The sequence below is a fragment of the Fulmarus glacialis genome, unplaced genomic scaffold, assembly GCF_000690835.1.
Source record: "Fulmarus glacialis isolate BGI_N327 unplaced genomic scaffold, ASM69083v1 scaffold38817, whole genome shotgun sequence".
Lineage (NCBI taxonomy): Eukaryota > Metazoa > Chordata > Aves > Procellariiformes > Procellariidae > Fulmarus > Fulmarus glacialis.
Window position 1 is genome coordinate 1 of NW_009223219.1, and position 24,896 is coordinate 24,896.

The 24,896-nt window shown below is 39.6% G+C and overlaps 1 protein-coding gene across 1 annotated transcript; it reads right to left on the bottom strand.

Annotated features, from left to right (window-relative positions):
- Positions 1-458: 458 nt before the first annotated feature.
- On the bottom strand, positions 459-13,865 carry LIN54 (lin-54 DREAM MuvB core complex component). Its single transcript, XM_009581737.1, has 4 exons — positions 13,841-13,865; positions 8,490-9,217; positions 2,905-3,025; positions 459-648 (listed from the first exon to the last, which is right to left on the bottom strand). The coding sequence occupies exons 1-4, from the start codon at positions 13,863-13,865 to the stop codon at positions 491-493; spliced, it is 1,032 nt and encodes a 343-aa protein (XP_009580032.1). The 3' UTR covers positions 459-490.
- Positions 13,866-24,896: the final 11,031 nt, after the last annotated feature.

Sequence of the window (24,896 nt, forward strand, 5' to 3'; positions counted from 1 at the left end):
ATTCTATGATTCTATGATTCTATCTCCAGCTCTGTATTTGTCAAGGACCGTTGCAAATCTCATTTACTTCAGACGTGATTAGGGAAGACTAAATTATCTATGCAGTAGCAGGCAACAGTTAATAAGTGCTGACCTATTAACATCATTGAGGTGTCCTCTTAAACAGCCTGTTGACATTTTATGAAGGCATTAAAAAAAAAAAACCACACTGTTTGAGCACCTGGCTAAGACAGAACAGCTGCTCTCAGAACGGATGCTTAGGGAACGGCAAGAAATGGCAGGAATGGGAAACTAATGCAGTAATGCATACTTACTTAAAACCACAGTAAGGGAGCCAATTGCAAAAAAATCTAGCTTAGGCCATTACCGCAGAGCATCATGATACGCAATGGAGACTCTGGAGCAGCGGGATCATAAACAGCTTGTAGCAAAGACACAGAGAGCTCCATTCAGACCACTGTGCAGGAGTGATAGAAGGCTGCAGCTAGAATCAGATCCTTACCTTATTAGGGGATTTGAGTGGTGAGATAGCTATTTTATTCGGTGTCTGTTGTGGTGTTGTACTCAAAGATGATCCAATGACTCCGCTTTCAGAGATCGTTATTGTCTTTGGTGGTGTTCCTGGAGCAGACTGTGAAAGAACCCTACCTATAAACAATGAAGATACCATCAGCTCAAGTTATCCCTGTTTACATTAACTTTTAAAGCAAAGTTTTCTCTGGATATCATGCCATTGATCCCTACTTCTGAGAGTGTATTACCTGGTAGGAAGGACATTGGCATTCCTTAAGTTAGATTTAGCAACAAAGAAAATAATTGGCATTATTGCAAATACAAAGACAGCTCACTCAGGCTTAAAAAAGCTGAAATGTACATTGAGCTTTCCATGACATTCAGCTGAAAATTCTTTAAAGCCAGGACAGCATCCTGAGGCGTGCAGCCCTCCAATACACCTGTGTTGTGCACAAACACCCAGCCAGCTGGCAGTTTCCTAGGAACTCCCTGGGCTGCTGCCAATGTACAGTGAAACTGAGCATCTGTGGGGGGCTACTTCCTTTTAAAACCTCAGTCGTCAGAAACAAGCTGTTACAGTGACCAAGAAAAAGGTGTTCGGCCTGTCTGCTCTCAACTCTAAGTTGTTTTTTTTTTTTTCTTCTCTGTGTTGATGGTTGTTTTTTTCACTGCCTAACAGAATATATGACATTCCTGTGAAAATATGGGTGGTGGTGTAACTCTACAAACTATCTGCTTTTACAACAACAAAAAAGGTTAAACATCAAAACCAGCAGCTCCAAATCATGAAATCAATCTTCGGAATATTGCAAAACTCCCAGAGTGGAAAACAGATTTTTTTCTTTTTTTCATACTTGAGTTTCTTTCTAAAGAGTGTTTGACCACTGAGCTTTCCTCTGCTGCACTTTGGCTCAGACGCATTTCTGTCATAGCTTCTCTGTCACCCATTCTCTTGTACTATATTTATCAAAATAAGAAACAAACCCCAGCATAACTTTTCCATCCAAAACCAACTAGTGGCATGACAATTAAGTTAACTGGAACTAACAAGAAAAAACCATCATCCTTGTGGGAAGCTACCTTCCTCTGAGGTCTACATGCTCTAAAATAACCTTCACTTTTGTGCAGCCTAAGTACAGCACAGATATTTGCCAGCAGCCGCTAAATCCACCTGCAACCTGAAAAATATCAGTCTGTGCGAATTTTACCATCTACAGTATTCAATGCTTTGAATTTGTTTTTTCCTGGTGACAGCTTTCCCTTTCTCACTACATCCCCTCTGCGCCCCTTGGTATCAGCTTCCTAAACAGAATCTGTCGCTTATATTGACAAGTCTTTCAAATTTACAACTTCCACCTCAGTTTGCAGAAATTACCAGGCAATTAAAAATATTTATCAGATTCATAAAAACACGCACACAGAATCAAAACACAACACACACATGTTACACCTTCCCCAAAATGATGCCAGCCTCTTAAAGCTGGCAAGAGGATGTTTGGGATGGCGAGAGGAAAGGCAGATGTTTAAAAAGATTTCCCTCTCAATTAGAGAAGCATCTTTACCTCCCAGTGATGCTTCTCTCACAGGCTCAGGGACAGATACTCTTGATTTTCCAACATACTGATTTAAAAGCTGGAAGTTTGTTTATTTTGTAACATATCTGCTTGTCAATATTATGTAGATATGTTTTGATTTGGACATTTCCCTTCATTCTGGAGGCAGCAAACTTAAAAGCATGTTCTTGTTAGTATTATTTTTGTGGTGGTTCCTTACTGTTTACCAATTTTCATGTATTGCCAGATGAAAATGTAATGCAGCCCCAAGTGGCTTGTTTCGGGGTTTTTCATGTTTTGGGGTTTGGTTTTTGTTTGTTTGTTTTTGTTTTTAACAAACTTAACAGAAACTTTAATAGCAACTTAACAGGAACAACACAGCTTTATTCACACTCAAACATTTTTCCCGTTATTTGCATGTATTACATTTAAGTCCAACTACAAGCAGATTAGAGCATGTATCTCCTTTTCCCCTTGTGTATTTATATAATGTATCTACAAATACTTTCTGTTTATCGAGTCGCCTTTTCTCTGGTTGTGAGGTATTTTTTTTCTTCTCCCCAAAATCCAGAAAATAAAAGTATCTTACAGTAAAAGCAAAATGATCAAACTCTACAATCGCAAAGATAATTCTAAACAAGCAAAGTGTAAAGGTACCAACAACTGCATTTATCTGCTTCTACCCACAAAATTCTCTGCTGATTTTTTTTTTTTCAATTGCTTGAGGTACTTAAACAGAAACTACAGTAAAATCATTGAGACAGAAAAATTTCTACAATACCATCTCTTTGAACAGCCTTTAAAAATGGTAAAGCAAAACAAGTTAAAGTAGTACAACCTGCAATGACTGGTGACACTTGAGTGGTCTGCCCTGTAACAGCTTTGCTATTGATTGGTTTTGCAAAGATCAGCTTGGTGATCACCGGGCCAGAAGTTGGGGTTCGGGTCTTCTTCGCAATCTGAAAGATGGAGGAAAAAAGATCTAAATAACTTGAGCATTTTGGATCTAAATTACTGTATTGTTAAGTACATTAGAAAATAAAAAGGGCAATACTCGCACACATAGTTAGAAGAATAATTGCTTATCTTGCATTTCACCTCCATTTCTCACTATGGACAGAACTAGGATATCATACATGCCACTTTAGAAAACCAGCCACCAAAGCAGGATAGCCAAATCCCTTACAGCTTTTTTGTAAGATATCTCTCTGTGCAAACAGACCTCATCTTCAAGATGCTGAAACTATTTACATGCCATTGGTCTATACAAAAATCTTAACATTAAATGCACAACTCTCAATATTTGAAGCTTTAAAAAAAGATACTTCTTTTTCAGCCAACCAGGACAAAACTCGTACCTCGAGTGATTTAAATATGACAACTACTGCTCTGAAACATCTCTTGACCTATTCTGACATAGCAGCACACTTTTTATCCTGCAAATGGGGAAACAGCCTTCTGCTGTTCTCAAAAAGTACGTGGATCATCAGTCCCTGAAAGTTTTGGGTACTCACTAGCCAAGAACAAATCAGTTGGCTACATCCAGGTACAAGGGGGGCTTTTTTTCCTTCCGTCATCCAGTCTCCTGAAACACAGCTGGATGAGGAACGTGGACGTGCAATTTGATGAGACAGATCACTTCAACTTGAAGTCTTTATAAGCAGGGTTTTATAGTCTTAACAATCTTAAACAAGACTTTTTCCCCTTTTCCACACTGACAGAAGTTAACTACCAGATGCGTTTATCCTAGTAGTTTCTATACACTGGCATCCAGCTGGTGAATAGTTCAATTAGGAGGCTGACTTCTTTCAAAGACTATTTTAGTCTGCATCTGCAGGCAGTCTCTGCAGTCAACAGGTTTTTCCCTGAGTCCAAGTGAGCATGCTGGAAGGCATTACTGAAGCCCTTGCACTTACACACCCTACAGGTCAGGCCCATACTGCCTTCTCCTCCACCACACACACCCAGCCACATCCCAGGGGCACCAGCCACCAACTCCAACAATATCAGAGAGGCATGACATTGGCATCCATGTGGGGAGCTGCCTCTCAAAGGCGTAGAACCACCTTTGTTTCAAGTAGCTAACTGGAGAAATCTCACTGACGTACAAAGATAGAGAGATGACAGCTACTTATAACAGCCTCAGAAATTTGTGAGTGCTTAAATGAAGCAATTGAGTAGGCTGGATGTTATGGTTTCCTACACAAAACCCAATTTATAGAATTTGCTGACTGAAAACACTTCCTTTACAGCAGAGTAACACCAAAACATTCGAAGTATTCAGTAGCACATAATGAATTCCCCAGTGCCCAGCAAAAAGCACTCATGAGGCTGTTTCAGCTCCCAGCAGTGCACTCACAGCGCAGACGGGGAAGCTGGAGCTCCCCCCTGCTATGGCACTGGAGCCCTCCAGCCTCCCATGGAAAGCAAACACCGCCTCTGTGTGCCTGAGCTGTGCCCAGCCAAGGGAAGCCAGCAATGAACAGCTCTGATACCAGGCAGTGCCAGAAAACAAACCTCATTTAAAGGAAGCCATGTGCTGCTCCACAGTTACAGTACAAGTGTTCCCCAGAGAAAACCTCCACCTCAGACCATTAGCAGGTGAAGGTCATTTACCCAAATACGCTGCACCCAGGCCACATTAGCTGCTTTATAGGTGGCATACAATAGTCAAGGCTTAAAATGAAAGAGAAGAGAAAAATCCGCTCTTTTTGGAGATATATTATCTAAAACCTTGAAATAAAAGTTGTTTGAAGAAGGAAGCTTCATTCACAGCCCAGTTTACAAATTTAACTCAAAGCCATTTTAACATTTCAAGGATTCAGTTCTCTTAGCACATACACAGTTGATAGATGAGCAGGCATTTTTATCAGTAAGTTTTTTTGCAAATTTGCACACACTTCAATTTCTGATAAATTACCCACTTTTCACCTGCTTGATTTGAGATTCCTGTTCTGCTGAAATTAATCTTATCCTGCCATAAGGTATTATTGTAACTCAACTGCTATTGCTTTTACTCTCTGAAGCGAGGACAAAGTCTGGCTCAGAACATGATCAACATTCAGATGACAACAGCAGTCGTTTCCCAGTAACAGTCAATAATGTGCTTAAATGACTTACATGAATACATGTAAAATACTAGCTACCTGTTAACATGAAGTATTTCAGAAAAACCGTAAAAATCCCAAAACAATAGCTGGTCAACACAAGTAGCCCTGCTTCTCTCAGACTCAACTTGCAATATCCTCCTCAGATAAATTCGCCCCTGCTTTTTGGGTGAACTGTTTGTCTACAAAAAAGGAGGTCTAACAAACGAGTGAATCCCCTCAGGGCTTAGGAAACATGGCAAAACTCAAACGTGGTTGGTTATAGGTGAGGAACAGCCCTTGACCCCCAAGTGCAGGCAGCGCACTCCTGCCCCTACTTGCTGCCAAGCGAGCCTTTCTGAGATTTTTGCCACTGAAGCTGACAACCCCAGCCACCTGTGAGAGCCTTCTAGGCAGGAATGGGAAACTTGCTACCCACTTCAGTAGAGACTGGACTGTTTTCAGCTGTCAAACCCTGTTCTATTCATACAGAAAAAGGCACATGCACACCTCGCATTTACTGCTGGATTGAATACCCACATAGTCAGCTACCACAAAGGAGCTAACATACTATAAATCGACTCCCTAGATGACCTCATGGGAGCTTGTCCATGTAGCCACACCCTCCGTAATTTATATTTGGCATAATATGAAAAAATCAGGGACTCTAGAAATAGAAGAGGAGAACAGTGTATTTCAGAGAAGATGAAGAAACTGAGCTAGGAATGGGAGTTTGCTCTGAGATTAGCAAGTGCACGAGGTCACTTTTCCATGATGAGATGAAGCCACAATGATGGCTTAGCAGTTGTCTTGCCATGGTAGCCACGATGCTATGGACACGTAGATTTAACTGCTGAAACACAGAGCCAGTTACCACATCAAAACAAGTTCAAGTTAGACTAGCTTAGTGACAGCAATGGCAATGGGTCTGGACATCTGGTTAACAGTCATCTGCAAGGCCAAACTTCTGCTTAATGCACTTGGACTAAAGTAGTACACCAGCAGGCACATCACTGTTTTTAAGCCTGCACACAGGCAGGAGCCACAGGTTGAAAGCAGATGCACTTGCCCAGTAGTTTTGTTCACACACCCAGTGCAGTGGTTTCAACTAAATCAGGACAAGCTGCCAAGGGACAGTAATAATGCTCTGGATATAGATGAAGCCCAAGGTCCTGCCACATTTTACACCTCACAGCCTCATACCTCTAAAATTGTAATCAGAGAGGGAGCCAGATTCCAAGGAACATTTTGCTCAACTCTATCAATTATGCCTTTTCTCAAGTGCTGAGATTTCAAATGTCACAATTAGATGACAGCAAGGCTAACTGAGTTTCTCTAATGACCTGCAAAGCCCCTACAACAGTGAGGATATAAGGAGAACTGAAGAGAGCTCTTTGTCATCTAATCTTTTACCAATTCACTTTTCAGCACAAAGTCGAACTGCTGTGCTGCCTTGCATCTGAAATACCTGATTCACAACGCCAAAAGTTACACAAGACCCTTGAGAGGCAGGGAGGCATTCACAGCTTCCTTTTACCACTCACTGAAAGGTTAAGAGGCTTGTTCAGAATGATGGGATAAATGCATGACTTCGTTTTCTAAGCCAGGGACTCAAGGTATGGGTTACCTCCCCTGTCATTCATGATAGGGTAGACCATTAATGTCTCGCCTAGCCTCATATCCCTCTGATACTTTAGTAACTTCCTACAGGGAAAAGCACTGTCTGGGAAAGCACTGTGCTAATGTAATCATCTTTCCTGCAGTATCAGATACTTGTAGCCAACTGAACATTGCCTTCTTGCTTTTCATTTCTACTTCCTCCTCTCCTTATAGGAGAAAAGGAATGCCAGGTGTTAATAGTTCGATCTGTTTTGCAAACAGAAGCAAATGTTTAATAAAAAGAGACCACAACAAAACAAATTTTCTCAAACTTCACTTAGATTTACAAATGGTTGCAAGTCCATTTGTAACAGCTTCTATTAAGGAACCTGTAGAATTCCTAATGACAAGCTGCAGAGGTCAATCACCAAGTCCCTGTATTTCAGTCACTGATGGCACAGGTCACCTCATGCAAGCGAAAGCACATCACAGCTAAGTCATTCTCCTCAGTTTCCTCTATCTGTCACTTGGCAGTGAGTAACAGAAGTGAAGTAACAGGAACTGATCCACTCTTAAACATTCCTATGCTGAGCCAAGAGCAGAAGCTTTTTTGAAAGCTATAATGACAACCATATCATTAATGATCAAGGTACAAAAATAAAACTCACTTAAGAAAATTGATATGTTTCAAACAGCCATTATTAAACATGTTTTCCACAGGTATGATGTAGCAACAAAAAAGGAGAAAGCAGAAATCGGTGCAGGGATCATTTGCAGCATTAAAACAAACCATTTTGAGAGTTGCTTACATTTGCTTGCCATCAAGTACTAGTCGGGGAACTTACCATTCGGCTAACAACATGCTTAGAAGTTTGTCATTTTTCACATGCAGCAAATTAGTTTTTATTAGCACACTTAGAGTTTAATTTCCCATTTCATTTAGACTGTAAAATAAGTATTTCTCCATCATAACCTGCATCAAGTTCTACTTTTCCTTCACTTTCATGAGGTCTTATTTCTGCCTCACTGCCAACTAGAACAAAGTCACTTACATTTAGTTCTGATATATACCAGATGAAAAATCAGACTTTTGGGTCACAACCCAAGTCTTTTCAACACATTTTCAGATCCCAGCAGATTCTCTGTGGTTTCAAATATCTCAAGATCCTTGCCAGAGATTCAGAAACAAGACCTTGAAGCGTCCAGTTTACGATAGCATCTAGTCTATTGGTATCTATTAACAAGCTTAACTAGATTTGAAGCAGACAAGATATACCTTTCTGTTCTTTTTCAAATGCTGGAAGGTTTTTTCAGAGAGTTTATTTAAACAAACTAAACATAATAGGCAGAAGCTACTATTTCATAAAGGAGTAAAGCAGCGTACACTTTGAATAAAGAACAACAGGCATATACAGTTCAATTCAGTCTTCCTGAAAGCATGTAGAATTTATTTTTATAAAATGAAAATAATGGGAAAATTCTCTTCAGTTTACGAACTCTAATAGCTCACTTTCTCTTAGCAAATCCTAAGTTTCTAGACAGTAGCTAGAGATAAAGGGCATAAAAAGGTAAATGCATCAACAGATGAAAGCACGGGCTAAGAGCAGCATTCTAGTTTTTAATACAAGGAATAAATGCAAAGGCTGAAAGCAACCGTGTGTCAATCAGTGAAGGAAATGGACAACAGTTGCAGCCACAAATTGTTTTTCAGATGTTTCATCAGCATAACTCACTTTACCTGTACTGTTTTTAATTGCTGGGTCTGCAAAACAGAAGGCTGGGCCGTAGTGTTTATCAGCTGACTTCCTTGCGTCAAAGCTGAGACACCAACAACAGGTTTCACTTCCGACCGACCTCCAATAACAACTTTGATCTGCTGGCCTTGTACCTTGGAGTCTCCACCTTGGCCTTGGGACGTGGCCTTCTGCGCCTGTGGGAGTTGGCTGTGGGGTAATGCTAAAACAATAGGTTGGCCTGACTTGCCCAAAGTTGTTACAATTAGCTTTTGCCCATCCGGTTTAATACTCTGATTGCCTATTTTAATATCGGCGGTCTTGTTCAGAATAATTTGATTGGCTGATATAGTGACAGGGGTCTGAGAACCAAGTTTATGGAGGCCACTTGGAAAGGTAGGCTTTACTACCGCATTCACATCAGTTTTTGGGGTTGTGGTGTTCACTGTCATGTCGCCCGAGTGATTGCTGGGTGCAGTAACCGATTCAGTGGTGACTGCGGCCGTAGTCGTAGCTGAAGCGTCGCTGGTGGAGCTTATGTTCACTATTTCTTCCAGTTCTGTTTCCATGGGAATAGAATCTCCCATCGGTGACGACACGATAACCGCCTCAATGCTGTCGTCCTCCACCAGAGTTATACCGGTATCCATTATTTCCTCAGGGAGCAAGCTGTTGACTTCTGCTGAAACCACCTCCATTTTAGCAGTTGTGGCAGTGATGACCGGAGCAGGTACTGCAATAATATTTTAAAAAGTTATTGGCTTCCAGAAAACATACATTTTCAAAGCTTTATGACGAATATTACCAAAGAAGAAAATACAGTAGCAGAAATTTTTTCAGACTGAAGGTATTGTGCATGCACTGGAGGGATATAATGAAAAAAAAATTGTTATCAAAACATAACACATTAAGCTGAATTTACTCTCAGTAAGAATTCACTCTCAGTAAGAACCTCTTCCTCATCATTTTCCATTGAAGTCAAATCAAGGCACTAACTTGCTGTGGATTACCAGTCTACTCTTGACAACATAGTACACAAAGAAGTAGTGTTCTCGCCCGCCACGATACGGGCACCTTGTTCACAGACATTTAAGCTTACTGAAATATAAAGCAAGAGTTAAATAACTTTAAAAATCCAACAGATGACAATGGCTTTTCTCATACATGTCAACATTGATTAGCAGGTTATCTTGCCTCAAGAGACTTGTTATCCATACCAGATGTAAAAGCGGTTCATTTTTGCCAAAACCTCATTCTGGAAATCTCAGAAAAACAAACAGCTGTCTAGTGACAGGCTTTAACAACCCCACAAGCTCAATCAAGAGCCCACCTACCCCAGGACCAAACCAAAGCCCTGCCCTTCCAAGATGAACAGATAATTCCTCTATGCTGGCCATGAAAAGAGCAGCTCAGTATTTTTTTCCTCAGTACTCACAAGAAAATAAAATGCCCAATTCATGATTAATTTGAAACATGTTCTAAACACAAAACAAAGAACACCCCATCTGAAAGAACACAGAATTTTTTAAGCTGACTAGTAAGAGTGACCAATTTATATAAAAAAACACTACAGTGAGATTCAAAGCCAGAGTCACTTCCCACTTGAGAAACTGCAAAGACATTGCTGGAAATGGTCACATCTACCATTCCCACTAAAACTGTATCATTTCCAGAGGCTGAAAACAGATCAGCTTAAAAAGGCATCTTCCCCACTTACTGAGCCCATCAGCATGCTTGGGCACTGGACAGGTGAGGACACTGCATGAGTATGTGTACACACTCTCGAGTACTCACTATAAGCTCAAGAGGACAGGATCCTTGCAAATTCAGTTTCCTACTTGCTAGGAAAAGCAGAGCCGAGTTATTTGTACTAAGCGACTTTCATAATTAAGGAACTGTGCCACTAAAAACACTGGCCAAATGCCGAAGTGACATTGATTCCTCTGAAGTCATCGTGGTTCCATTTTGCACAGCAGCTAAGTATAGAATAGCTGCATTTCGCCCACAAGGTAGAAGGATGGGGAAAAAAACCTGCTATAATCTACCCAGTTTCCATGCCGAGCTCAGGAGGCTGTGCTGGAGCAGTCCATGGCCTTCCTGATCATGAAGGGTGCTATCCTGATTCCCCTCACCTTCAGAGTACAAGTCATATCAAACTGCCATTATACTTAAGAAGCCCAAGCTGTGAAAGAACTTGTTCAGATGACGGATGGTCAAACTCACACACAGCTCACTTATTGGCAGGCATTTAAAGATACAAAGTTATCTGATGTTAGTGCCAGAAATACCTCCTTTGGAAAGCATTTCTCCCAAAGTAATGCCAGTACAGCTTGCAGCGATGCCAGCCCTGGTAACTAGCGCTAGACAAAACAGTGTACTCCTAAGGGTACGTTAGTGATAGTATTGCATTGCTGTCTTAAATTCAAATTGGTTAACTGCATACAAAATTACACAAAAAATAGGAATAGTAAAAGCAAACTGTTTCAGCATATGTTAAGGGCACTAGCTCTCCTCCTGACCTGTGTTGCTTTATCATCTCCTCATCAGCCTGCATGGGCTTGTGTCTTAGATCTTACAAGTTCAAACTATTTTGGACAAACCCCCATCATCCTGTTCTATACTGACAAGCACAAGGGGCTTGGATCCAGAAGTTAGACTCCTAGGGTCAGTTGCAATCCAAATAATTATTGCCTCCATGTTTGAAAAGGAGGAAATAATCTAAATCAGACAGTGGAAAAATCACCAGATTCAGTAATGACATAATTTTAAATTACTTGCTTTTAGTTTGTATTTGTACATGTTATTCCCTAAAAGAAAGGTCATTCTTAGTATCTTTTAACAATATGAACATAAAGTATTTACATATATTTAAGTAGTTATACAGTTCAACAGTTATTTATATTCTTCATTCTTACCATTTGGTTATGTTACAAAGCAGTAAACGGTTATTAAAAACCTATATCGAGTTGAAAGGATATTTATATTAAAATGCACAGAGTCAGGGTTTTAAACAGCGTTCTGACTTTAAGCAAACCACTTGCAAGTCAGAATGCAGAAGGAAAAGAAATACATTACATCAAGTCTGGAATCAGAAACTGACAAGTTAAAAGAAAAGAAACATTATGCATGGTTACTGGATTAACAGCTTATGGCCATTACATTGGAAGATTTTACAGTTATTAGGTCTCATCATTTTACAGTTGGCTTCTGTTAACGTATTCAGGCTAGTGACATCAACAACAGCAAGAAAAGAACCACAACACAACCCCCTTGTTCTATTCTTCATTGCTTATTGGATATGACTGAAATAGATACATGAAATGCAACAATGAAAATCTCATCCTAGCTATATGAGAGGCTGCTGTCCTCAAAGGCAGCTTCAATATCCCAGCAGATTTTACTTCTGGGTATTTAGCCAGGATATCTCAACAGTTCAGCTGTTTATTTTTTTCCTAATGCTTTTATACCAAACACACACTGTTTCCATTTTTCCAGCTCCTCTACTGAAGTCATTTCCACAGTAAAAGCATGCCAACCTCTTAAGATTCTAACAGCTTTGAGATCTTCAAGACAGGGTAAAGAATTATTTTAACTACTTAAAAAGACTTGAAAGTTTCCTTCACTTCAGGAAGTATGCTTTGAGTCACTTGATAATGCAAGAGCTGTACCTACAACCCCCCAAAAAGGTGCATCAGTAAGCGTTTACACTTATTTAGCTCAAAACCTGAAGAAAAAACAATTTAAACCAAGGAAGTGGATAAGCACACTATCAGACCGGGGAACTCCACAAAAATTCTAAGATCAGATTACTAAATAGATAATTTTAGCCTACAAAATAATGGCCATACAACTAAATTAAAAGCTCAAGAAGAAACTCACGTAATGAAGATTTGTTTAGAAAAAGACTATCCCAGCATAGCGCAGGACACCCAACCAGCCAAACACATATAAAAAAGTCAGGGACTAAAGCATATCGTCAGCAAAGTCTTGGAGCAACAACTTTGAAAAATACTGAGTACTGTTAGGAGGAGGACAGGGACAAAAGCTAAGCTTGAGGGAACCACCTCTGATCATCTTACCCATAGCACAGATCTCTATACTTGATATTCACAAAGAATATATTATATAATGTCATAAATGGTAAAGGGGATTTATAAGGAAGAGGATAAAAAATGCCATCATTGTTGGCAAAAACACAGAATGGTGTCTGACAGGTACCTGTGAACTTTGATCTATTTTTTCTGTCACTAGTATGTCAGCGCAGAATCTGTAAGAAACTAACACTGTTAAAGTGTTGAGATTGATTGTATCAACACCTTTGTTGATAAAACATGCAAAGCAGCCACACTAAACAAGAAAATCAAAAGAATCAATAGAATAAAGCACATTGATCTGCAAACAAGTAAACAAAATGAAAGATATGGCAATGCCTGTATTTTACAGTAACTAACGGCATCTTATTACATCTCCAGAAATGTCCCCATTTCTCTTAGATAAGAATAGCTAACCTTCCAGTCTGCAACCATGAGCAGTTTGAGTGCAGCACTTACATGAGGATATGTTACAAAATCATCAGCGAGGCTATGTACTGCAAGGAAAACTGTTCAGAAATTCAGATTACTCAGAAACAAGGCTGCTGAGACCAGCTTTACAGGATGTTCTAGGATGGTGCTGCATGTTAGCAAGGTCATCACAATGAAGCAGCAGACCAAGGGACTCGTCACCATTTGTGGCCCCATTAATGGTCTCCTTCCCGTTCTCTTCTCAGTACACAGCACAGGCCTGGTTGCGCTTAGCCATGGGAATAGTCTGGCATAACTTGACAGGTTTAAGAACGTTGGCCAGACCTGCCTTAAGTCATTGGCAATGTTAATTTTAAACTAAATTCTGAAGTGTCACTTTCACCAGAAGATAAGGAAATCACATCAGTAACGGCTTTTATATGAGCACCTATCTCGAAGTGCAAAAAACCTCACCCCAAAATCAAAAGCTTCATAAATGCATTAAGTCCTTAAAATAGCAGGGATTCCCTTGGGATCAGTAAAACTGTTGCTGTATGTTAAGCAAATGCTAACTGAAACCAAGTATCTTTGCCAGATACAGCAGCTAGTAGTTCTTCAAAACTGGAATAGATTCACACACGTAAGCATAGCATTATTAAGAGCCAGCAAGGGCAAATACTTTCAACTTCCTGAGCTAGGAACCGCAAAAACCCTTAAAAATAAGTATGAAGAGGAATGATGAAACACCACAAAAAAATCCCTACCCTCAAGAGGTCACCACTGGGGTGACTCTCCAGGAGACAAATTACATGGACATGTCTAGTATATGTGAAACTAGTTACTACATCACTAACCACGAGAAGATGGAAATATGACCATACATTCATTATTACAATTTTCTTCCTGGCGGATGTAATGCAGGATACAGTTTTGCAGCTCCTGAAAAACAGAAAATCAGAATCCTTGTATTAAGGGACTTAGGAGCATCTCCACACACCCTTGGTGCCGCAAAAGGCCAAGTCTTTTCCGAAGATCAATACAGTTAGGAAGATATTATTAGCTTTTAAGAGAATCAAAGCATATGCCCATTAATTTGTGAAGTGGAAGGGAGAACACCAATAGTTGTAGTATCTCTCAAGGGATTTACTAAGCCAGGTGGGGGGGGAATGAGGCTGGAAACTAGGGTCAGGTGAATGGCAGAAAAGTAATAGTGGACAACCTAACAAGTAATTGTTTACTGCAAGTACAATGGACTCTAAATGCAAATGTGGGGGGAAAAAACAAAAGAATACAGTATCACCAGTTAGCCAATACAAAAGGGGTAACATCTGGCATTTCCTTTGCCGAGACAAAAATGTGACAACACCATCACTTCTCTTTCAAATAAAGGTGTAGCAAGGGACTGTTGGCAGGCTATGGCTCAGATTTGAGGATTTTAAAACTCAAAAATCCCACAATATTTGTATGAAGTTACAGTCATAAAACCAGTACACTTCTCTTAACTAGTAAAGGTTTAAAAACATAATTTATTTCATTCCTAAATCCATTCATTAGAACAAAGGCAAGAGCAGGAGGAAGCAGGGGAAATACAGAAAGGATCCTTGATGATTTATCTGAGAAACATGAGATGCTGTCAGCCACATGCAATCAAAGTTTAGGTGCTTAAATGCTTTTCAAATTTTTCAGCTTTGCTTATCTGCCCTCTCCAATAGTGGTGATATGTAAACTCCAGAAGGCTACTCAGCTGAAAAAATGCAATTTTTTTGGTCTTAATACTTAGAGATTAAGCAGTTTAAAACTATCAGGCCTCGAGTAGTTGGAAGCTGCTGCAAAAGAGAGATCCAGGTACGATCCAGTGGGAACACTGCAGTAGCAATTCATTCACCTGCTCCCATTCCCCTTCCTAATCTTTCAGCTCTTGGAATGGAGGGAAAAAAAAACGTCTTGCAATTATTCAACCGTGGAACAGTTACTAAGCTCTCTATGCTGCTATCATTGACATGTAACATTACAAAATACTGACAAGGACAATTAAAACACAATGAGCCAAAAAAACCAGAGGAACAAACAGAAGATGTTCTTTGTAGACGTGCTGTAAAAAAAAAAACAAACAACCTTTTACTTAAGTTTCCAAAAATTCGTGTCCTATTGTCTTCAAAACAGAAATGTTTTCCCAACATATTAATAGGAAATACACTGCCTTCACCACAAAAATCTTTAGTTGATCATACCCAAAGCTTTAGAAGTGATGCACACAACGTGACTGCATCTTCCTCCTTCACCACAACCACTGTTACAAATATACTTCAAGACTCAGCTATCCTGTGACCTATAGCTGTTTTCTTCACATCAAAATTAATTCTTACATACAAGGAATCACAGCATGCTATCACAGAAATCAGATTACACACACCGACTACAAAAGCAATTTTTACAATCAAACTAACAAAGACCTTAGATATAGTACATAACCAAAAATCCCCGTGAATCACAGAGAACCTCTCAGGCAAAACGGAAGCTAGAGAGAAAGAGGAAAAAAGCCGCAACTAAGTTTTTGATTAAAGCAGCAAGTCATACAAATTGTAAATGGTTGAATCACATTACACGTACATGTGAGTGCATTGCTTGCTAGAAAACCAGCATTTTAAAATATGCAGATATCTAACTCCGGATTGGACAACCCCCTTTTCACCACAAGAAGAAAATATTATATTGCCCAAATGTACCATCAATTACAAAACAAGATTAGTAAGGAAGAACATTCTAGCCGTTGTGAGGTACTGAAGTATTACTAAAAAAAAAAAATCCAAAACAAAACCAAAACACCAACAAAACTCCAAGCACTCGCCCAGAAGCATTAGTATCTAGAAAACTTAGCCACTTAATGGCCAAATTACTTCCCCATGCATGGCTCACAGCTGTTATCTAGCTCTCACATGCTAGTTAAATGTCCATTAAGAAGGCGGCAAAAACATACCATTTTACTATTATTAGTCTGCATTTCAAGCCAGGTCTACATTTCAAATTTGCATAGATATTATCTATCTCATAATCATCAGTCGACACTTTCAGCGTTTGCTATTTGTGGCTCACAGCAAGCCAAAAACTTAAGACTTCCATGTCGTTTTGAAGATGGACCAGGATCAGCAAGCTGATGATAAATCTGCTTCCTGAGAACTACTTAGTGCCCTTTAAGGGTCTAATCTTCACCACTGCTAATTCCAGAGTGCACTGAAGAGCAAAGGCATTACTATTATGCAAACACTGCCCACCGATCTAACAGTGCAATGTTCTGCAGAAGTAAAAGAACATTGATATGTGTATGTTTTTCAAATGACTGGCATGCCCAGGCTAAGAAGGCAAAAATAGAGAAGCAATTAGGACAGCCATTTACGCTCTGATTACCAACAAATGCATGCTGTTGACCACAGAAAGAGATTCCATATACATCTGTACATCCTCCTTTTCTCTTAAAAAAAGAGTGTTGAAGGTCGCTTTATCATGGTAAGATTAAAGTCTTAAATACTGCGTGTTTAGCACACACCTTACTTACAGCAACTTTCCAGGAAAGAACTGGAAATAACATTCAACGCAGCAGAACACTTCAAAGCTGTTCAGTCTGCTTTCTGTAACTGGAAACAATGTTCTACTTTCAAGCAGAGTTTCATGCAAACTAAAAATAAAATAGAAACCAAAAATCAGAACATTTCCCTTTACCCTTCCCTGGGTTTGCATGCCAGTTTCAGTAATTTTCACAACATACAGTAGCACAAAAGCTGAAAAACAAAACTGCACAGGTGTTCTTATAATCATTGAACACATTCTGAAGGTGTTCACTGCCATGGACTATCCAATATTTGGGTTTGTAGATGCCAGGGCCTTTACATTTAATGAAGCATTTCTAACCTTATGTTCTATGCAAACTTTGCGGTGAGGCCAAAAGAAATAACTCCTAAAATAACTTCAAATTATTTTATTTTCTGCAGTGTTTAGGAGGCCAAAATTAAAGCATTAAGAATCTGAAGTTAATATTCATATATATGTAGTGAACTCAGCTTGACTGAAAAGGAAACTTAACAAATGCGAAGAGTACTTATCACTAGGCCCAAGAAACACGGATTTCGGTCTTTTAAATATAGCTTAAAATAAAGGTCTTCCTTTCCAAATTCTGTATGCCTCTTGAACATGGGGCTACAAAAGAATTCAGAACACAGAGCGATATCACACCAAGAACACTCTTAAAAACAACAAGCATGAAAACTGCCATCATAGGCTTGATATCGAGTTCCTCAGAGACTTTTAACACGTGTTATCATATTGGGCACCTTTTAAGATTAGGCTTCCTGCCAGCAATTTCAGCAAGAGTGCATTTTAGCGTGGTATTTATGAGCAAAGGTTCATCACAACAGAATTGCAACCTACCGATTTTATTGAGACTTTGCAAATCAGGAAGCACAACAATTATGAGGTGCATTACATGTATACTTCAGCAGCGCTGCCCAATCAGAAGGTACGATATCTGAAATTCATTCTAAGCGAAACAAAACCACACGCAACACTGATTTCAGTGGGGTATTTCATTTCCAAAAATATGCTAACATGGCACAGAAAAGCATTTTGTCCTAAAAACTTAATTCCTTATGCGTCTTATGCAATCATATGATTCTTTTCAAAGGTAGAAGAATGCAAAGATGAAAAGAAGATAAAAATCTAAGACCATAAACTGCAATGATTTCAGGGTAGTGCTGTCAAGATTTGGACAGCAGTGAAAGCTGTTATGGCCACTATTGCTTTTTAAACTTATCCTAGAAATCTAAGTTGGCTTTCTTCATTTTTCAGTCCAATGAAGCATTGAACGAAAAGCAAAAATAGCTCAAACAGTTATATTACAGTGATTCGCCAGAAAACATGTTTCTAGCTGCAGACCTCAGCAGCTCCACCAGCCTTAAACATGACAACACTTAACAAGTACAGAACATATTTACTTGCAGAAGGACTGAGCTGAAGATAAATAGCTCGCCTGCAGGCAAACCGTGACTTGGTTCAGATGCCAAAAAACTATTACCCCCTCCCTCCCACTTTAATCTCTAGATAAAGCACCTCGGTATTCCTTTTGGGGAAAACTTATTTAAATAGCCAGGATTGTGCAATAGCTGACTGGCTTTTGTGGAATGAAATTCCACATTAAGATTTTGAGTCAAGAGATGAATTAAATAGGAGAAATAGGAATTTCAGTGAAATCTTCACCTCTACTCCAGAACCACATGGGCCATTTCAAATGCAGGCTTCTCAGACCTCTGAAGTCTCATTTATCATAACACAAAAGGCTGAAGAGCTTCTGAAACACAACCTGGTAAGTTTCATTAGGTGTACATAAGAAAAACAACAGTTAAGCTTTGGATACACACCTCAAAAAAGAAAAGGAAAAAAGAAAAAAAAAAAATCTTACAGACAGGACTAGCCAGAGAGAAGCATTTCAGTGACTGGGACCACACATTATCTCTTACAACCTTTGTTTTCAATATCCTGAAAGTGACACAGAGATACTTACTGTATCTCACTCTATCCCTGGAGATGCTTTATGCCAGACAGCATACCAAGGCCACCTGGAAGGAAGAGTTCTTTGCACACACCCTCCATGCTGCTCAATATATCCCTTTCTGCCCTTACAGGGATACCCTTCCCACTTTGACTTCCATGGCAAACATGCTCTGCCACCAGTTGGACAAGTCACCACTACACTGTCTGAGTTGAAACGGATCTCATTCTTAGAATTAATAAGAGAAGAAACAATTATATGCGAAGTCTTAATTGTGTTTCTCCATGGAAAAAGTTGTTTTCTTTTTTTCATGTTGCAAGATCACCTAGCTCATAGCTTCCCTCTACTACATCTAAGACAACTTTGTATACACAAAAGAAGCTTTTGCCAACTGTGAATTTATAATTTTGGGGATTGGAGATTAACAGTGGTGTTACATATCACGGGACATCGAAACTGACCTGTAGCCTTGGGTGGTTATCTGCTGTGACTCAGCTGCCTTAGTCGATCACTACACTGTGTTAGAGCGCCACACACCCATAATGAGCTGGACACACCTGAATCAGAGGGTGTCTCAGCACCTCAGAATCCAGCTCAGGACATGCACCCAAACAGCTCTGTGTCAAACTGTACAGTCTATCAAAACCAACTGAGCAGCAGCAATAAAACTTATAAGTGACTATGGAATGAGTTTGTGCAAAATTGTAAAGCATCTGCATTGTTGAGGGTAGTCTAGGTTCTTATTATCTGGACAACTACGAGACAACTTCTCTTCCAAGGACAAAGCTTATTTTGCAGCCATAAACAAATATTAGAAGCAGAAGCAAATGTAACAACTCATGATAACAACGTCATTAAGAATTTTTGTTAAGAATCCAGGACAACCAACTTGTCAAAGCTTTTTATTCAACCTATGTCTTCTTGCTGACATAACACCAAAACTCACTTTCTGGCTCAACAGAGAGAATGAGCTCTTATTTTTCCCAGCCGTTCCAGTAACAACGGTAAAAATTCACAAGTAGCCTCCCTCTTTCATGTTTTCTGCTTCTCTCCTGGAGAATTCATAGCTCATATGCAATTGTTAATTTTTTTCTTCACAGGAAACAGAAGTGATAACCTTTGCTAATATCATTGTAGGTGCTAAATTGACTACAGCCTTGTTGGTCCTTCTGCTGTGGCCAGTTCGCAGCACTGGCACCAGAACTATTCTTTGCAAGCGGAAAAAACCCACTCTTCATTTAACGTTCCAGACATTAACCTAGCAAACAGAAGAAACTTATTTCAAGAAAAGATTGAATACACTACATAAATACACAAGATTTATGGTTCCCACAGATTCTTGACTGCTTGCTAGTGCAAATGACATAGAACATCTATCTATGCAAAGCAGAAACAAGCTACAGTTAAGAAAGTGAAGGTCACTGGTTCGCCTAAGTTGATTTCAAAGGAAAAAAAAAAAATCTTAAGAGAAACAAATAATTTTACTGTGTCATTTTTATAACCAAAACAAAATAAAGAACATGCTAGTTCATTTCCTTGTTTGCTGTCTTCTCCCAACCCTTTTTCCCAAGTACATACAAGCACACATCAACTATTCCAGGCAACTGAAATTAACGAAGATCAATGGCACAATAAGATAGGAAATACAGTTCTTAAGAAACTCTTGACACTGGACACGTTTCTTCTCATTTGCTAGAAAAGCCTTCACAGAAGCATATACATACACCCAAGATTTGTCCTGTACTGCTGGCGTATTATCAAATGAAAGACCACAACTGGCATGTAGATGATCTTACTGTACTACAATTCTCCTAAGTAACTGCCATCCTTCAATTTTGCTACTGTTTCAATAATGGGTAAAATGGTGTCATTCATTTTATGCATTCCCCATTTTCTTACTCTCTCTGACATGCTACGTTTTGTCTCTAAAATTGAAAGATTTGTTTTGTCATAAAGCAAAGAATGACAAAATCACTCAGCACTGCATTTTTTCAATAGTCTTTTGTTTAAGCTTACTGAGCTACTGATTGCCTTAAAAAGATACATTTCATGAAACAAAAAAAAGATTAATCCGTAAAAAAACTATGATTAACAAAGGTAAGCGGAAAAATTAATCATCTAAAACTGCAAACTTACCATGTTTGCATATGTAACAGGAGAGTGAAAGCAAATCATTTTAACACAGTAACAAAACATGCATGTGGAACACAGACAAAGTAATTTCCACTCTCTTCAGAAGACAAGATATGGAGGCAGTTTGTCTGCATGCTTCCCAGAGGATCATGATTCTAGATTTATCAAATACAATACCAATGGCAAACTATAGCAAGGAGAAAACTCCAACATTACTCCTTATCAAATGCTGAATACATAACTATGTAAGTATCCGGTCTTTTTTCATTGGTTACAAGGAATACCAAGAAAATACCAGGTGTTCTTCACCACAAATTTAACTGTCTATAGTCGCAAAATTCAAAATAATAGTTCCCAAGGCAACCATAATTCACTCAACCAACGCACACTGTTCCCTTCCTATTACTCTACGTTCTGTTAAGTGAATGCTCTCCACGTGACGCACCACACATACAACTGTGTGCAGCATATCAGAGGAATAGGCAAGGTATACAAATTAGCAACTCCTATGCGTTTAAAGTAACAGTTATCAAGTGATACGGACATGAGAGTTTTATATTACCCAGTTAAGGTTCTTTGTTTTGTTTTTGTTTCATGGGGAGAAAGATTAAGCTCATGTCACCACTGCCATGTTTATAATAGAGGTGCTAGCTGTTTTTTTTTTTTAAAGAATGACTGGAGGAAAAAAACCAAACCAATCACTTGCCACACACCAGTTGTGAGGAGATCCTTCTTCCCTTGGCAAGTTCTGGGTAATTTAAGCTTCCATTATAATTTTAAAAGGAAAACCAACAGCTAAAAAAACTTACCGTCAATAAACTAGTAATTACATACTAATAAAACAAGCACCTGCTACAATTTTTTAGGATTTACTGTTAAAAACATCCTAGCAATATCTTTATTGCACTGTTATTCCAAATAGCATCCTTTGCTACTTTGACCACTGTGTGCAAATGATCAGCAGCATTACTTTCCTTATACTCCAATTCCCTGTGCATATTAAGCCAGCACTACTGCTAAAGCTCTCCTGTCCTCTTTCGGCATCTGCCTATTAATTTCCATACAAACATTTTCCCTCCTCCCTGTGTTAGCAAACATTTATTTAGCTGCAAGGGCAGCACAGATGAAGGAACCGAGCTGGGTTAAAGCTAGCCATCCAAACCAAACAGCCCTGCTTTCTCCATGCTGCTGACACTGGTGTTCAACCCAGGAAGAAAACTACTCCACAAAGTAGTGAGCAAATTCTGGTGGGTCAGTGTGCCAAGATAGCTCAGTTCAAAGTCTATGAGCACTAAAACGGCACCAAAGAATCACACTAGAGCCAACAATCCAACTGGGTCAGGGAGCTGGGGAAACCCAGGAACCTCTCTCCCCTCCCAGCTTGGCATTTATACTCCCTGCACAGAGTGAAGAGGAAGAGTACAACCAACTCTTTTAGTGGTGGCAGAACACTAGACTACATCAGGCCATTTTGTGCAGATTCACTCCAACCTAGAACAAAAGCCAGGTGAGTTTTAATGCTGATCAGTCTTCAACCGTGGTCTACGCGGAGCTGCTTAAGTGCTTACAAAACACAAGAGAAGGGGAAAGCATGGAAGAGAAAGAAGCTGCCAGGGAAGAGCAGAGCCATCTTCCTCATCAGCAAAGCAGCAACAAGTGCTACGGGATTATAGCAGTGCATAGCCACATCTTCTCCCAAATAAATGAGAGAGTAACACTTAGGAAAAAAACATTGAAAGCAAGTATGAAACTATAAAAGCTGTCAGGAAAGCTCTGCTCAGACACTACAATATTAACAATTAACTAGATTTTAAAACAGAAAGCTTTCACTTGTTTGCAAATTGTGTCTCCTGCTTCATTCAAATATTTGAGGGGGGGAGAGCAGATTAAGCTATGGAGGCAGACCTGAGACCACTGTGAACTTTTTGATAAAAATAATATAAAAAAAAAAACAAACAAAAGACCCAAAAAAACTTTTCACAGGAACAACAGATTCATCTAAAGAAGTTTCTAAAACATTCTTCAGATAGATTTCTTGAGTCCATAGCAGAAACTGCTGTTACTCCAAAGGAAGAAAAAAAACAGCCAGACCATAGAGATGGGGATTGGGTATGTACCTGGAACTTGTACGACAGATCAGAGCAGAACCCAAAACTAAGGACATAACCGTCATGTGGATAGCGACATGTTTGATTGCAGAAATACAGCTTGTGAAGGGGAAAGACACACAAGTTGGAAGAGTTAAGGAGCCACTAATCTACATCTGGGTCTGGAACATGAGAAACCTGAATCTCTTGGATCATGTAGCTATGCGCCCCCATCACTGATCAAGGGATTATTCCGGCAGTCTCGTTCTTTCTTGTGCAAGAAAAACTTTTATGTTTTCTAATGTTGTCAAGTGAGCAAGCCTAGTCACAGGCTGTACTGAAAGCCACATGCTGCTTACCAGTTTTCTAAGCAACTGAAGAAACCAAGCTACTCAAATGTAAGGCCTGGCAAAATACAAACCCTTGAATCAAGAGTTCAAGAAACATTTTCCAATTCTTATTGGGAGCTCCTGCAGCTAAGAAAACAAACAAACAAAAAACAAACAAAAAACCCCACCACAACCATGAGTTTGTCTCCTAGGTACTTGTTATGAATCCCACCATTGTAGTATACACATTCTGTAGGACATTAATATGTGCTTCTAACAGCATATGAAGTAAGAAAGCACTACCTCTATAGCACAGAAAGGGAAGAGAAGCACAAGCAGACCAAATGACAGAGAAGGAAGCACAGTTTGTTCTGTGCTGAAGCAGAAATCAAAACACACACCCCCAATCTACCTCACTTTTTTTCTTCCCCCATGAAATATTTTTCAAACGAGTGTAAGGGAAAAGAATCTAAGGGGCTTTGACTGCTTTTCAAGACCTAAAATAAAAGATATCCCAACATATGAGATAACAATGTCTCTAAGGCTGAAATCTGACAGCACTCTTCATCACCACACTTCACACTTACCTGTGGTTAGCAGATACTCAACCTGAAACCAGTTAAAGCTTTTTGAGAATTCTAGCTGAACCATTCAGAGCATTCAGTTATAAACTATCTGAACTTGGACATCACAGAAGTATAAGCAAACCAAACAACAGCAGATAGTTCTTGATACATAATCTGAACAATCAACCTTCTATAACAAACTTCTGAAACTTACTGCATTACAAGAAGCATGAAATACCTTTTTAACCCATTAGAGAAGCTAGGCTGTATTTTCTAACATACTCTCCAAGACAGCCTTTAATAGTGCTTGGCCTACAGAGCAATACAGAGTGTACATCTCTCTGTAGGTTGATACATGTCTGTACAAGGCATGTAACCAACAGTTACTACTTGCTGACGCATATGTAAACTGGATGTCTTGGGGAATAAAAAAAGACAAGTCTAATGCATTTTATTTTATGAAAGGATTCCCCTGACAGAAGAAACATTCTCAGCTGATAACCCGCTATTCTTCTTGCCTCCAATAAGCCAAAAAGCTATTGTGAATAAGCTAACCACACGCACAAGGTATTGCCTGTTATTGCCAGCTTTATGTAAACATTGCAAAGAAGATTCCGAATTATTTTTCTATATTCAGTATTTTCTACAATAACTGTAATATATTTCAAGCAACTATTCAGAAGGATGAACCTAATGAAAGATCATTTAAATATCTGCTCTTTCTTCACTTGAAATCTTAAGCTTTCCTCTGGTTCACACTATGTTCCAGTGGACAATTTGAATGCCGCAGTGCTTTCCGGAACTCAAAACCTCCATACCAAATGTTACGTAATTAGTACACGATGTACTTCAAAGTCAAGGCCACAAATAATTAATAACACGTTCTGACCACCAATACACCTCGTAACGAGCAAGAGCGATGGAGAGAGAAGCTGGGACTATCCCAAAAGATAGTCCAGCTAAATTCACCTTGAACTCGGAGGCTGTCCACGGCCGTGCAGCAGCATGCTGAAGGCACGGGTACGCCCTCGCACTTGGGTGAGTTAAGGAAGTGTGGAAAACACCCTACGCCGTTTTCACCGCACCCTACTCTGCAGGCAGTGCCCGAGCGAGCATTCCCGCAGACAAAGGCAGGACGTCCTCACCCCAGACCAAGTCCGGCGCGGCCCCGGCAGGTCCTCAGGGGGCAGCCCGGTCCCCTCCGGGGGACCACGCCGGCAGGTTTGGCGAGGAGAGCGTCCCCGGGCCTAAGCCAG